The sequence below is a fragment of the Neofelis nebulosa genome, chromosome 5 (assembly GCF_028018385.1).
Source record: "Neofelis nebulosa isolate mNeoNeb1 chromosome 5, mNeoNeb1.pri, whole genome shotgun sequence".
NCBI lineage: Eukaryota > Metazoa > Chordata > Mammalia > Carnivora > Felidae > Neofelis > Neofelis nebulosa.
In genome coordinates, this window is record NC_080786.1 from 2579778 (window position 1) to 2596474 (window position 16697).

At 40.1% G+C, this 16697-nt stretch overlaps 1 protein-coding gene across 2 annotated transcripts in view; it reads left to right on the forward strand.

Moving 5' to 3' along the window:
* Positions 1–16697, forward strand: part of PDCD6IP (programmed cell death 6 interacting protein) — a 76549-nt gene that overhangs the window by 47417 nt on the left and 12435 nt on the right. For both annotated transcript variants that reach the window (XM_058729298.1, XM_058729299.1), the window contains exons 11-15: positions 1702–1813; positions 3306–3475; positions 12194–12442; positions 12791–12925; positions 14097–14191. In XM_058729298.1, coding sequence (XP_058585281.1) covers positions 1702–1813; positions 3306–3475; positions 12194–12442; positions 12791–12925; positions 14097–14191 — 761 coding nt within the window. The remainder of the gene's footprint in view (positions 1–1701; positions 1814–3305; positions 3476–12193; positions 12443–12790; positions 12926–14096; positions 14192–16697) is intronic.

Consider the following 16697-nt stretch of genomic DNA (forward strand, 5'->3'; position numbering starts at 1 on the left):
TCAGTTTTCATATCTCTTAACATTTCTTTGACTTTTTCTCTTTGCGCCTCTGGCCCTCCTTCGGCTCATTAATCGGTTATTAGCCGTGCTTTTTGTGCTTTTCAGCCATTCTGTTGAGTTTTTGTTTTTCATTTTATTGATACCTTTTGTTTTCATCATATCTGATTCTTAAAAAACAATCTCCTGTGTTTATTTCACAACTGCACGTCTGTTTGTTTTTGAGGTAAAATTTGCATAATATAAAAGTCCTCATTTTAACCTCAAAGTGTACAAGATGGTGGCATTTAGTGCATTCGTCTTGTTGTGCAAGCGTGCACTGTCCAATTTCAGAGTGCTTCTATCACCCCCGGAAGAAACCCCCATCCTCATTAGCAGTCACTCCTCATGACCCCTTGCCCCGTCTCTAGGCGGCTGCTAATCTGATTTCTCCCTCTGGATTTGCTTCTTCTGGACATTTCATGTGAATGGAATCGTAGACGGCATGTGCACCTTCTGCCTCTGTCACGGAGCACGATGTTTTCAGGTTCATCCGTGTTACAGTGTCAGCACTTAATTTCTTTTTATGGATGAATAATACTTCAGTCGTATGGAGGCGTCACCTACTGTTTATCCATTTATCAGTAATAGATATTTGGGATGTTTCGCTTTTTTGGTTATTAATAATGTTACTTGGGAACGTGTTTTAAGCACCTGTTTTAAATTCTCTCAGGTATATACAGAGGAGTGGAGTTGCTGGGTCATATAGGAATTCTATGTGCAACTTTTTTAGGAACCGTCGAACTATTTTCCAGAGCAGCTGCACCATTTTACATTCTTACCAGCAGTGTGTGAAGGTTCCAGTTTCTCTACATCCTTGCCAACCCTTCCAGTTGTTCTGTTTTTCAATTCTAGCCAGCCTTGTGGGTATGGAATGGCATCTCATTGTGGTTTTGACTTAACCTTTATACAGAAAATCCTAAAGTTAGTAGTTTAATAGGGATTGCACTGAATGTTTTGAGCAATTTGGGGAGTATTGCCAATCTTTACAATATTAAATCTTCTGTGAATACGGAAGGGATGTCTTTCCATTTATTTAGGTCTTCTTTAGGTTCTTTCAACAGTGTTTAGTAACTTTTAGGGTATAAGTCTTGCACCTCCTTGGTTAAATTTATTCCTAAGTGTTTTATTCTTTTGATGCTATTTAAATGCAATCGTTGTCTTAATTTCCTTTTTGGATTGTTCATTGCTACAGTATAGAAATGCAACTGATTTTGTATGTTTCTCTTATATTCTGTAACTTTACTGAATTTGTTTATTATTTCTCATGGTTATTTTGTGGCTTCCTAAGGATTTTCTTTATGTAAGGTCATGTAATCTGCAAGTAGAGGTAGTTTTACTTCTTCCTTTTTGGAATCTTTGTTTAAAGTAGTTTTGGTGTATGGGTATACGTATTCTCTTAGTTACTCTTCCCTTTTAATTTACCGAATAAGGTAATGGCTAAATGCAGCCCTGCATTTTATAAGACTTTGTGTTAAATATGTCGTAAGTTGGATTTGTGCAACAGAACTGTTGTACCAGTTGGTACCCCAGCCAGTAACGTAGGGGCACTCAGTCCCATCTCACTAATTCTCACCTGTCTGGAGTCTGATCATTTAAAAAGTGTTTTAAATTTTTTATTATCAGAAATGATATTTCATTGTTGCTTTGCCCCCTTTTTAAAAGTCATTAAGATTGTTGGATGAAGAAGAAGCAACTGACAATGATTTAAGAGCAAAATTCAAGGAACGCTGGCAAAGGACACCATCTAATGATCTCTATAAGCCTTTAAGAGCAGGTAAAAATGTGCATAAATGGCTTTCGCTTGCATAAGTTCCCCATTTTTTTAAAGGTGTTATTTTTAAGTAATCTCTGTATCCAACGCGGGGCTCAAAGTCACAACACTGAGATCAAGAGTCATGTGCTCTTCTGACTAAGCCAGCCAGGTGCGCAATAAATTCCCGATTTGGACCCACATTTTTGATTGATTAAATTAGGGTCATTTGTAAACCAGTAGTTACTAAAACTACTATTATGAAAACACAGGTGTTTTTCTCAGTTCATTGTAAGATAAAAACTAAGTAACAGAGGTAGTCCATGTTCATTTCATTGTGAGAAGTTCGGATTCTTAAAAATGGTATAAAGTAAAAATTAAAATGATTCTGGGGGCGCCTGAGTGGCTCAGTCGGTTAAACCTCCGACTTCGGCTTAGGTCATGATCTCACGGCTGATGGGTTCGAGCGCTGCATCAGGCTCTGTGCTGACAGCTCAGAGCCTGGAGCCTGCTTCGGATTCTGTGTTCCCCTCCTTCTCTCTGCCTGTTCCCCACTCACACTCTGTCTCTCTGTCTCTTAAAAAAATAAATAAACATTAAAAAAATTAAAAAAAAAAAAGATTCTGTAACTCTCTTTTCCTATTCCAGGGCCTGTGCATCTTTTTTGTTTTTTGTTTTTTTTAAATAGCTTCCCCATGGGAAGCATATTTGTAAAAAATAAATGAGATCATATTCTATACATATGGTTTTGTAATTTCATTTCATTTAGTAGTGGGTGGAAAATAGGAATTTTATCAGTTAATTAAAAAAATCTTTTTTTAAATGTTTATCTTTCGAGAGAGAGAGAGAGAGAGAGAGAGAGAGAGAGAGAGAGAGAGAGAGAGAATGGTGGGGGAGGGGCAGAGAGCTAGGGAGACATAGAATCCACAGCAGGCTCCAGGCTCGGGGCTGGAACTCATGAACCGTGAGATCATGACTTGAGCCGAAGTTGAACACTTAACCAGCTGAGCCACCCAGGTGCCCCACCAGTTAATTTGAAGTCAAATTATTATTTTTTAAGACTTTAATTATTAAGATTTGTGTTTGTTAGATAAATGTCGTTACGGTTGCTAGAGACTTGTTTTACTTCTCTGTAAAAGGAATTAATACAATTGATTTTTTCTAAAAATATATTTGCTGTTCTTTAAAGTCAAGTTGAAACTGATCTTTTGAGAGTAAGTTGTAACAATTTTTGGAGTGTTTCCATCTTAATGAGTTGGAGGAATACATTAAACTGATGTCAGCTTTTTTTTGGTGGACAATAACCATAAATGTATTTTAAGGTTTAACTGCAATTTTCCAGAAATAAAAAATGCCAAGAGTGACAGGAGCTCAGTTTCTGTTATGTAATGAAATGGAACCCATAGAAGAGGGGGAAAAGGTAAATTTGGAGCGCAGTACTAAAAGTATAACCAACCCATAGATGTTACTGTTCAAATCAGTGCTGTGCTCAAGTGACATTTTTTTTCCCCGACAGAGGGAACCAACTTCAGAACAGTTTTGGATAAAGCTGTGCAAGCAGATGGGCAGGTGAAAGAACGTTATCAGTCTCACCGAGACACCATTGCCCTTCTGTGTAAGCCGGAGCCTGAGCTGAACGCTGCCATCCCTTCTGCTAACCCAGCGAGGACCATGCAGGGCAGCGAGGTAAGAAGATGCATTGTCATGTGGGTGGTCATCTGCTTATGAAAACGACGTTCAAGCCATTATGAGCACAATGAATTGCCAGTTTCATAGTGTCATCTTTTAAAAAATGGAGACACAAATTGAGGTTCGTATGTATAAAGTAGAACATATACATTGTGTAGTACGTAACTACATTGGTAATATTACTATCCTATAATAATAATTTCCATTTATTGAGTGTTTCCTACGAGCTTAGTACTGTATTCTGGATACTCAGTATGTAGTTCAGGTTTTATAAAAGGAAGAGGCTTGGAGGCGTAGAAACTTCCCTGAAGTAGAAGGACTGGGTTTGGCCAGATGTTTTTCTGACCACACCTTTTTTTGTTTTTAGTTCCATCATTCCCTGCTTCCTTCTACTGTATTCCACTGGGACTGTCTCTAAAGGAAAAATCAACCAGCTGTGCGTGTTAACCCGTGGGTAACGTCATCGTGGCATTTCTACCTGTGACAGGAAGGGGAAGACCAATAGTAGGGCATGTGAGTCAGAAAGTCCTAAGAGGAGAAGGTGCAAATATGCCTTAGTGGCTGATTACTGTGCCGTGATGTAGTAGAATAAGATAGAGGCCCTGAAGTCCATAGGAAAATAAGCCAAAGGGCAAGAAATGTTTGCTGAAAACTTCTTGAAATAGGTGAATTTCCTGGGGTAGTAGGTCTCAAAAGTTATCGGTGTTGTGCGTTGTCTTTCCACAGAAACATTTCATGTATTTATTCAACCAAGACTTCTTGGATACCTACCCTGTAAGGCACTATGCTAGGTACTTGGAAAAATCAGCAATGAATCATACACAACCTTTACCCTCAATTTTCAGTCCAGTGTGGAAGATTAGCCATATACAAGGAGAACTGTAATACAGGGTAGAAATGCAGAAGTGTTGTGACTGTAGAAAGTGTGCTGGGGCACCTGGGTGGCTCAGTTGGTTGAGCATCCGACCTCGGTCCAGGTCATGATCTCGAGGCTGACAGGTTCGAGCCCCGCGTCAGGCTCTGTGCTTATGGCTCGGAGCCTGGAGCCTGCTTTGGGTTCTGTGTCTTCCTCTCTCTCTCTGCCCCTCCCCCGCTCATGCTCTGTCTCTGTGTGTCTCAAAAATAAATATAGGGGCGCCTGGGTGGCGCAGTCGGTTAAGCGTCCGACTTCAGCCAGGTCACGATCTCACGGTCCGTGAGTTCGAGCCCCGCGTCAGGCTCTGGGCTGATGGCTCAGAGCCTGGAGCCTGTTTCCGATTCTGTGTCTCCCTCTCTCTCTGTCCCTCCCCCGTTCATGCTCTGTCTCTCTCTGTCCCAAAAATAAATAAACGTTGAAAAAAAAAAAAATTTAAAAAAAAAAAAAAAATAAATATAAACATTAAAAAAAAAAAAGAAAGTATGCTGTGAGGATTTAGATGACTAAGCACTTAAATGCTAGCATTTCTTAAGAAGCTTCTTAAGAAATTGGCACATGGTGAGAACAGAGTTGACAGGCAGACAGAGTGAACACATAAACTCCGAGGAAGACTGAGTGGGTATGTCCAGAGACGCTGTCAGAGAGATTCAGTGGAAATGAGCCCCCACGGTGAAGATTGCATGGTTGAATGTGCACAGAACCCAAATCTCTCAAGGTGGGGGGAACCTGACGGAACAAAGAATATCCATTAGATGCTTTAAGGAAGTGGGAGGAAGGAAGAAGGAAGGTGGTTAGATTACTTTGTGAGGAACAGAGACTGCCGACCCACAGAAGAGCAACAAAATCTGGCCCTGTTTTTATTTTCGGGAAAGAGAAAAATCCCTGCTTAGTATCCTCTTGTCTCCTCCCTCCCTTCCTTCCTTCCTTCCATTTTATTTTTAACTAATCTCTACCCCCAACACGGGGCTCGAACTTACAACCTCAGGATCAAGAGTCGCATGCTCTATTAACTGAGCTGGTCAGGTCTCCCCTCTGCTTTTCCTTTTCGGCGTCTTGTCTGTGACTTAGAACTTAGCACGGCTTCTGTCCTTTGATTCTCCTGCTTGCGGTAGAAAAGCAAAAATGGTCTATGCGGAGGACAGTTGGAATTAGCACGCAGTAATGTGTTATTATATGCAGTTGTTGATTCGTAGTGGTGTTACATAGGGGAAGAAGATTTGTATGGTCAATACGAAGTTACTCTACTGAAGCTAGATTCTCTGGATGGAAGCAACAGAAAACCTCAGTGCTCTGTATATTCGTTCATCATGTGCCTTTATCAAAGCTATTTCAGGTAGTTGTCGTTGTGGTCGATGATGCATTTTAGCCGGAGTTTTTTTATGATAAAAACATAGTCATTTGAATTCTGGTATTAAAGTGATAGAAAGTACACATTTTATTAAGGCAGCTCCGATCTTAATGGTAGGCTCTTTCTTCTTTTATTGTGAAGGGGTCTGGGTCACAAGACCATCTTGGTCTCTTTGGCCATTTGTTTTTACGTATTGAGTTGCTCTGAAAAATTTTGCCAGCTGTGGGTAATTTGTGTTGAAAAATGCTTTTTTAAATACCTAGGACTGCTGCTGTGATAGTGCACCTCTGATCAGCTAGGGTGCAGAATCTAGTCCATATTTGGGCAGCCGAGCCTTGGCCCTCCAGTAGGGCTGAGTCTGCCCAGAGGAAGGGGTGTGTTTTGTTTTGTTTTTTGGTTTTTTTGTACAAAAGTGATATCCACTAATACTCACAGTGCTGGAGGGGTGCTTTGGGGGAAAAAAGCTCCCATCTCCTCAGAGATAGTTCATAAAGTAGCACTGTCCAGAGCCGTGTGTCCCTCTAGGGCTTTTTTCTGGCTCCCACAAAGTCATCTTCTAGACTACTGGGTGATCTGCAAATATGGCTTTTATTTACTCTTAGTTTTTCATAACAAAATATATAGACAGGTGTCCAGATTGACTGGCATCTCTTCATTCATTTGCTCACCAAACATTTGTTGAAGACTTACTATATGCCAGAAACTATGGCATGGTGGTTCCTGAGAGAGAGAGATGGAAAACCCTAGATTAGCTTTAGTGTAGGGTAGGTGTGGTCAGCTTCCTGCTGTTCTGTTACCGAGGTAGTCTCATGTCTCCCTTTTCTGAAACTAAATTGGCAGGGTCTGAAAAGTAAAGCTGATACCTCACTGAGAGTATTTGGTGTGTGTGTGCCTGCCTGTGTTTGGTGATGTTAGATGCCACAGAGAGTTTGGTCATCCACATGGGGCCGGTACGCAGTGGGCTACGGGCTAAATCCAGACTGCCTCCTGTTTTTGTATGGCCTGTGAGCCAAGAATGCTTCTTACATTTTTAAATGGTTGAAAAGAAGTCAATGATGTTTTAGGATATGAACATTATATGAAATTCAAATTTTAGTATCCATAAATAAATTTTTGTTGGAGCATAGTTATACTCATTCCTTTGCATTTCGTCTGTGGCTGCTTTCACACTAGAAAGGCAGAATTGAATAGTTGTAATAGTTGTAACAGAGACTATGGCTCACAAAGCCAAAAAAATTTTTTTTTCTTTTTTCCCTTCTGTCTGGTTCTTTACAGGAAAACTTTGCAACAGCCATGGGTCTTAAAGGTGAAATGGCTTCGGTGATCTCATTTCTGCCTTCCTGCTTTTACTGTGTTTCAGCCATACTGGCCTTTTTTTTTTTTTGGTCCTTTGATCATGTGAAGCTTGTTCCTGCTTCAGGACTTTAACATTTGCCTTCCTTCTGTTGGGGTCTTTCTTCCATTTTGCTTGGTTGCTGCTTCTTTTTCATTAAAGCTCCAGATGTCACCCCTTCCCTTTCTTGGTCATTGTCTACCATACTGCTCTATTTTTGTGTAGTTGTTTAATCCTCCTCTCCCTTCTTCTGTCCCCCACATGAAGGAAAGACTCTGCTTTTGCTAGTAGTTGTATTTTAGAACCTAGAACAGTGCCCAACAGGTAAGGATTCAAAAAGTGTTGATGGAATGATAGCTACTGGTAACCTAACGCTATAAAGGGATGTAGTTAATTGCAGTTGAAAGCTAACTGGAGCTGTTTATAAAACACAGAAATAAATACAACAGGGCTGTAATTATTACTAAAAATTTTTTTTGTCGAGGTGTAATTGACATACAGCATTATATTTCAGGTACATACCATAAAGATTCGGTATTTGTTTATATTGTGAAATGATCATTATAAATCTGGTTAGCATCAGTCCAAGAAGTAGTTACAGGATTGTTTTTCTTGTGTTGAGAACTTTTAAGACCTACTCTCAGAAACTTTCAAATATGTAATATGGTATAACTAACTGTAGTTACCATGCTTTCCATTATATCCACATGACTGACTTATTTAATTAATGGAAGTTTGTACCTTTGGACTCCCTTCATCGTTTGTCCATCCCCATGTCCCACTTCAGGCAGCTATCAGTCTGTTCTCTGTATCTGTGCGCTTGGTTTTCTTTTAGATTCCACATATAAATGACATCATGGGGTGTTTGTCTTTCTCTGGCTGACTTAATTTCATGTAGCATAATGCCCTCAAGGCATATTCAAGTCACAAGTGGCAAGATTTCATTTTTATTTAAGTGAATATTTATTTTAAGAGAGAGAGGGACAGCGTGAGTGGGGAAGGGGCAGAGAGTGGGAGAGAGAGAGTCCCAAGCAGGCTCCGTGCTGTCAGCACAGAGCCTGACACAGGCCTCCATCTCACGAACTGTGAGATCATGACCTGAGCCGAAATCAAGAGTCCAACACTTAACCAACTGACCCACCTTAGCAGTCCTTCATTTTTTTATAGCTGATGTTCCTGTGTGTGTGTGTGTGTGTGTGTGTGTGTGTGTGTGTGTATACACCACATCTTTATTCACTTATCCATTGATGGACATTTAGGTTTCCATATCTCAGCTGTTGTAAATAACACTGCATTGAACATGGAGGTGTGTAGGTATTCTAATTACTTATATGCTTTAACTTGATAACACGTTAGGCCCTGAGTGTATAAGAAATGTAGACCGTGGTTTACTTTTCTTAACTATTCTGGTCATTTGTGGAAGCAGTTAAATTTCATTTTCTCCTGTATTCATTCTGTTAAAATGAGGCCAATATCATACAGGCTAAAATAGGGTTAAACTAGTATATATGATAGTTTGAAAAAAAAAAAAAAAGAATGTTTGTCATACAAGGACTCTCCTTCTATCTTTGTGTGGTGGTCTAAAAGTTCATTTATAAATTGGTTGCTCCAAATAGCATTTTTTTCCAGAGAGTTAGAATCATAGCATTTTGGAATAGAATAGGACTTACTAAATAGATCTTTGGCCCTTTTTTATCACGGATTAGAAAACTGACCACCGTAAAAGTTAGGATTAGCTTTTCTTCATAGTGGAGCTGGGATTAGAACTTGGGGCTCTCCACATTCTGCTGGGGTCCTCTTCCCACATGACTCTGTTGCCTGTGAATGCTTAGCTCTTCACTGAACACGAGGCTATATCCACGTGGACCGTGTCTGTCTCCTCATATGACTTGTTGGCTAACTTGGGCTACCACCACTGCGGTGGTGACCCATTATTTGATGAGAGGATCTTAGTTGCCTACTATGAAAGAGACATCCAGTCTCTTTCTAGATAATGTGTTATGGTATCCCTGACTTTCAGCTTTGTTTAGTAGACTTTTTTTTTTTTTTTTTTTTGAACGGGTTTTGCATATTCCTGTTTCTCCCCCAGCTTTATTTTACTTGACTGTTTTATTATTTTCCTCCTGGCTTTTTTTGGACATAACTGAGAGAAAGATAAGTGGCATTTTTCTAACAGTTAAACAACCTTCACATAGAGCCACAGTCATGGTTGAGGTTCCATTATCTGTTTAAAATAAGACAATAGATAATACTGCCCCAGCCTTTTAAAATTATATCCTATTGCACCCCCCCCCCCCAAATGTGTCCCATAGTTACAGCAGAATAAATACTTTAATTCTTTTTAAAAAGAATTTTTTTAAAGTCTTTATTTATGTTGAGAGAGAGACAGAGTGTGAGCAGGGGCGTAGCTGAGGGGAGGGAGACACAGAATCCGGTGCAGGCTCCAGGCTCCGAGCTGTCAGCACAGAGCCCGACAGGGGGCTCGAACCCACAAACCGTGAGATCATGACCTGAGCCGAAGTCGGATGCTTAACCGACTGAGCCACCCAGGCGCCCCTAAATATTTTAATTCTTAATCTATTCCTCATTGTTCCTCTCTTCTTATTGCGTAGATGCCTAAGCCTCTTTATTCTACAGTGTACCCAAAGTATAGCGTTAAACTGTAACACCTAACTACCAGTTAATAATAATGGCTGCTACTGATTGAGTGCTTACCCTGTGTTACACATTTCGTTGAGCACTTGATATGATTTCAGTCTTCACAACAGTTCTGGGATAAGTACTCTTATTCTTGCTTTGCAGATAACGAGATTGAGTTTTCCAGGAGGTACAGTATCCTTGGTTACACAGGACCTAAGTCATAATATGTCCATTAAGGGAATGTAGTCAGGGTTGAAATAGTTTTTTCTATGTAATTACGTTTCACTTTGATGGATAACTAGGTACTTGTGTTCCTATATTCAAGTTGTGATTTAATTTTGTGTTTTCAATGTGTAAAAAATGTTCATAATTCCAAAGGTGCATGCAGAGAAATCTCATCTCTGTTCTTTCCACCTTGGTCCCATCCTTTCTCTGTAAACAACCTTTTTTGTTACTTTCTGGTTTGTCCTGTTTTTCTATTTTTTAAAAATTACATGTGCACGCACATATACATACTATATTATGTGTGTATATGTCTATTTTTTTTTTAAAGCTTATTTAGAGAGAATGAGTGTGTATGAGTGGGGGAGGGGCAGAGAGAAAAGGGGAGAGAGAGAATCCCAAGCAGGCTCCGTGCTGTCAGCGCAGAGCCCAACGCGGGGCTTGATCTCAGGAACCTTGAGATCATGGCCTGAGCCAAAACCAAGAATCAGATGCTTAACTGACTGAGCCACCCAGGAGCCCCTATTTCTGATTTCCCTCCTCTTTACTCAGGGTGTAATATGCTGTATGTATGCTCTGGTGCCTTTGATTTTCATGTAACAATATATCCCGGAAGTCATCTGGAAGCAAGATTCTTATGCACATGGTCTAACATCAGATTCCACCAGATCCCCGAAACAAGATTCTTATGCACATGGTCTAACATCAGATTCCACCAGATCCCCAAAACAAGATTCTTATGCACATGGTCTAACATCAGATTCCACCAGATCCCCGAAACAAGATTCTTATGCACATGGTCTAACATCAGATTCCACCAGATCCCCGAAACAAGATTCTTATGCACATCGTCTAACATCAGATTCCACCAGATCACTGAAACAGACTTGCCATCTCCATGTAGGTGTGATTATTTGTCCTCTTCCTTCCATCCAGAGTATCTCTGGTTTGAGGCTTCTTGGACCTCCCGGAGTCACAGTTCTCTCCACTACTCTGAGTGTTTAAAAGACTCTGCATTTAAGATAGGACACGTAAGAGGTGTAGATGGTGAACAGAGGCCAAAATTTAGAAGAAATTACAGATTTTTCCTCAGATTTTTAGTCTTCACAAAGGAAGGTTATTTTGGACACTTGCCAAGGAGCTAATGAGGGCTGTGTCATGAAGAGTAGGACAGAAATGCTTAGACACCGGCAGTAGGTGGGAGAGCCATTGGGGTTGGAAATGCCATGCTAAGAAGACAGACAGGGATATAGATGGGTTCCTGGGTGTCCCCTTCTTCCTTTGTCTTTGCCCCAGCTTACTTTCTCTGAGCATCATGGGGGCAAGCACAATGGGGGCTTTACGGTTGGTTTTCTCCCTGGTGGTCTTAGCAAGAGTGTGGAGAGATGTGAGTGAAAAGGGACAGTTTGTAAGTGGCATCAGCGGGGCACTTGGGCACTGTAACACGGACTCCAAAGGGCTGTTTATGAATCATGTGGGTGTTCGAGATGCCTGGGCCGAATCAGAGATAGAACTCTTAGTGGAATGAAGAGATGTACAAGAGGCCTCTCTCCTTTCTCTCTACCAGTATATAACATAAACGTGTAGTTTATAGCTTTGTATCTACCTCTTTGGCTCTCTTCTTTCTCTATCTAAGATGCTCTCTCCATATAGATCTGTATCTCTGTTTCTATCTCCATGTCTCTCTCTCTGTATATCTCTGTCTCTCCACGTCAGCAAAATAGAGTATCTGCTTACTTGGCAAGAACATATCTCCCTCTACCTCGGAACCATGACAGGGAGATAGTATAGTGTAGAGTGGTTACGAGATTGATTGTGGAGTTAGGCAGACTGAGGTCTCAAATTTTACCTGTGTTCCTTTAGGAGCTATGTAACTTTAGGCAAGTTACTTAATTTTTCTGAGGCTTAATTTCTCTATTTGTGGAAGAGAAGTAATAATTATATACCTTATGGGATATTGTAAGGATAATACTAGATTTGTGAAGTGTTTAGGACAGTCCCTGGCACATAATAAATGTTCATGTAAATCATCATGCTTGCTGGTGTTATCATTATTGCCGCTGCTCTTATAATCTGAGTCCACTAAAGGTACAATGTAAATAAACCTGATGTGCAATTTATGCTTGGCTGTCTGAGAAATCGTCTCAAAGGAGTGAACCTTTGTGTATATAATTCCCTTCTTGAAATTGGCTTCTGGTTTTTTTGGCAGTTTAAACTAAGGGGTTTTGTTTGTTTCGTTTTGTTTTAATTGTTTAGGTTGTAAATGTCTTAAAATCCTTATTGACCAATCTTGATGAAGTAAAGAAGGAAAGAGAAGGGCTAGAGAATGACTTGAAATCAGTGAATTTTGACATGACAAGCAAATTTTTGACTGCTTTGGCTCAAGATGGTGTAATAAACGAAGAAGCTCTTTCTGTCACTGAGCTGGATCGAATCTATGGAGGTCTTACGACGAAAGTCCAAGAATCTCTAAGGAAACAGGAAGAACTTCTTAAAAATATTCAGGTAAAGCTTATATGCTTTAGTAAGATTTATGTTGAAGAAAATCACAGAAAGGATAAACCTGGACTAAATCTATGTCAGGATTGTGTTTTGCAAGTACGACATACTGATAGAAATCTGTAATCGTTATTGGTTGTATTTTGATAACCACTGAATTTGTGATATTTTTACTTTAAGAACTAAAGTGCTGTGTTATTCCAAAATAAATATTCTATTAGGTAAATTTCTAGTGATTCCTGCATGTAATCACATATGATCTTCATATATAGTTGGGAAAGTATCAGTAAAAGTGTTACAGGCTATATTAATTTGATAAGTAAATGTAAATACATCAATCTTTCTTTTAACAAGGTCTCACACCAGGAGTTTTCAAAAATGAAGCAATCTAATAATGAAGCTAACTTAAGAGAAGAAGTTTTGAAGAATTTAGCTACTGCATATGACAACTTTGTTGAGCTTGTGGCTAATTTGAAGGAGGGCACAAAGGTATGAAGTCCAGAAGAAACAGTAGTTCACCAGTACAGAGTGAAAATATAGTTTGAGAAGTTAATAGTTTTTCCAGTTGGACCTTATTATTATGCTTTGTCTCGAACTTCCTAGCTTTAATGATTTTTTCCTCTGAGAGGCTTGTCATAAGGGAAGGAAAGCCTTAACAAAGGTGGCAATATTTCATGAGAATGTTCAAGAATGAATTGTGTATTTCACCAGACAGAAAGAGGGTGTAGGAATTTCAGGTAAAAGAAATTAGCACAGAGATGTCACAAGCCAGTGACGCTTTTTGGGGGGACAGGAAGTTGACCAATTTGAGTGAATTATGCGGGAACAGGAGTAGTCGAAGCTGAACTGTGGTGGGGAAGGGAGGGGAGGATATGGCTTTTATATTCTGTGCTGATGGTTTGGATAACGACGGACTTGTTATCTGCTTGAGTCTCAGGATGCTTACTAAATATGTTAAGTATTTTCTTGCCTTTCCTTTAAATAGCTTAGGGAAATGATTATATTTGTTTTTAACATTTACTTCACTTTTGAAGGAACAGGTGATCATTAGTTTTTCAGATACACAATACCTTGTGGTGTTTTAACTCCATGATGATTATTGAATAAAGTTACTTTGATACAAATACCTTGGATGTAAGGTAAAAACCTCTGAAGAGGTAGAAATACGACGAAGCCTCGGAAATAGGATAGGAAGATCCCGTTTTAATTTGGTTTAAAATGCTTTGTTGAAATATAGATAAGCTGAGAAAATTCTTCAGAGAGCCTTTGGAAATGCCTCTAAGAGTTTCTGAAGTGATGTCTATATTTCTGAAGTGAATGTGCAGTCTAATCCTTCCACTGCAATAGGTTTCCTATCTTTATTAAGTACTTGCCTTTTCTCCAGGAATTGGGAACATACTCATGATCATGAAACTTATAGTTTGTTCCATTTAATTTTTGGTGACAGGTGTTCTCCAAAAATGAGTTTATTTCATTTTCTTTAGGAATATTATTAGGTCATATTCAATATTAAGTTGTTGAACCTTAGTGGTATGACTGTGTCATGCGGAGGATTTTGGTTGTTTAGGTTTAACCGTGATTGACAAACGAGCTTTAGACTGTGTTCCTCTTCAGATTAAAATATCATTCTGGCTTATTACTTGTATTTCTTTACTTACAGTTTTACAATGAGCTGACCGAAATCCTGGTCAGGTTCCAGAACAAGTGCAGTGACATCGTGTTTGCACGGAAGACAGAAAGAGATGAACTCTTAAAGTAAGTTTATTTTGTGTATCAAATTTTAGAGGATTTTTCTTTTGAAAAGTTACATGTGGAAGCTTTGGGGTGAACTGGGCAGTATAAGATGGCAGTTTCCTTTCTTTCCTCCTGGACATTTACAGGCAGCTAGCAAGCTGCATGACCTGAGAATAAAGGAGAAGAGCAGAAACTCTCGGTGTCAGAAGCACAGTGTGCCACAGAAGTGACAATGCAACAAGTCAGGGTGACGGGTCTCAGAAATGCCAATAAACATACACAATTTACCTGGAAACGGCCAGCAGGTTCCTTACACATAAAACTAGAGGTATAGAATATGGGGAGGACAGGATGAATGGCTTAGAAAAGATCAGCAGACTTCCCTTCTGAAGGAACCTGCTGAGGAGGTCAAACCAGTACCATAGGACTCGTTCTGTGCCGAGTGACCAGTAGAGTTGACACAGCATTGATGCAAAGATACAGTATTTTTTTTTTTTAATGGTGAAAAAATGAACCGAATTTTTTTTTTTTTACATTTATTTATTTTTGAGAGAGAGAAACAGAGCACAAGTGGGGGAGGGGCAGAGAGCGAGGGAGACACAGAGTCTGAAGCAGGCTCCGAGCTGTCAGCACAGAGCCCGACGTGGGCCTCGAACCCACAGACCATGAGATCATGACCTCAGCTGAAGTCGGACGCTTAGCTGACTGAGCCACCCAGGCGCCCCCAAAAGGAACTGAATTTAGTAAAACCTAATACATGCAGAATATTCACCAGAATAGTATTGTCCTAGAACAGATGAAAATTCTGGATGAACATTTCAGCATGAATTTAAAAAAAGAAAAAAAAGGAGAAAAGGATTAGGAAGCAGTCACTCTGAGGAACCCCACGTGAGGAAGTACCAGAATCAAGGAAGGTGGTGAGAAGAAAGGAGGTGATAAAACGTGAGGGGCTGGATTCAGGAAGCAAGTGGAAGCGAGAAGAACAAGATGAGCACAGATGTAAGATGAAGTGGGACTAGACCGTGAAGAAGACGTCGGCCCCCAGAGCAAACCGAAGTCAAAGAAAATGAAGCCAAAGTAAAACCAGAAGAAGGGTTAGAAGACAGGCGAAGAAGATCCGAACGTGCAGAAGTGAATTTCCACAAAGAAGAGAAAGCAAAACAATGTTCGTTGTTTAGCGTTCTGTTCAGAACAAATGTTTAATGGTATTACCTAAGAATATGTTCCTTTAGGAAAATAAAGGAAGGCGTGTCGAAAAGGTGTATCTCACGGTTAAGAAAAATGAACAAGAACCGTCAACACCAAGGGATATAAATCATTAGCTCATTAAAAGATGATGGCAGAATCCTTTAGGCAGTTGGGCAAAAAGATCAAGACAGTTTATAAAAAGGTGAAAAAACGTTTAGGCTCACAGCACTGCCTGCTAGAAGGGGGTGACGGTGGGGTGGGGGGCAGTGATGGCCACTGGAACTCCAGGAAGGCAGGTATGAGCCAGGGGTCTGATACCCGGTGAAACTGCCTTGCAGGGGCTTACCCGGAACCGTACATTCATTGGTGATACACCAAGAGAACTCACAGACTGTTCTGCTCCTGAGTCTGTCTTGAGCCCTGCAGCCAGCCTGACCATCATTCACCCCCGTCCATATTGAAACTGTTTTTCATAGAAGCTGTTGGAGAACTTGCTAAGAGCTACCTTTCTGCACCACCCACCCCCGCCCCCCCCAAGAAAGAGCAGTGTTGTTTTTACAGTTTTTCTACTAAACCTTTAAAAAGCAATTAATTAAAATGTCTTTTATTTTTATTAAAAAAATTTGTTTTAATGTTTGTTTTTGGGAGAGAGGGACAGAGCGCAAGCAGGGGAGGGGCAGAGAGAGAGGGAGGCCCAGAATCAGAAGCAGGCTCCAGGCTCTGAGCTGTCAGCACAGAGCCCGACGCAGGGCTCGAACTCACAAACTGTGAGATCGTGACCTGAGCCGAAGTTGGACGCCTAACTGACTGAGCCACCCAGGCGCCCTTAGAATGCTTTGTAATGGTTTCAGAAGTTAAAAACAAAAACAAAAACAAAAGAGTTTATATAATATAATAACACCAAATTAGTGTTATTGATAAGAAAATCTGACAAAGATTAAGACAAAAACAATCTTCAGACCAGCTTTATTTATGGTTATGGATGCAGAAGTCCTAAATAAAATACTTACCATTGATACTCACCAGTATCTTAGAAAAAGAGCCATGATCAAGCGGGATGGAGGTGGTTATTCCAGTAATGTAGTGATTGGTTCAGTATTTTTATATTAAGGAGAAAAAGATTCTCTTCATGGGTGAGGAAAAGCAATTGAGAAAATAACCGTTCTGGTATTCAGTAAAATAGGAGAGAGAGAGAGAGAGAGTGTGTGCGTGTGTGTGTGTAGAGACACACACACACACTCTTGTTTATATCTGCACAGAACTCAGCATCATGGTTAATGGAGAAACAATGTAAACATTCCTTCTAAAAGCAAGGACAAAATGAGCACCATCCACCCTA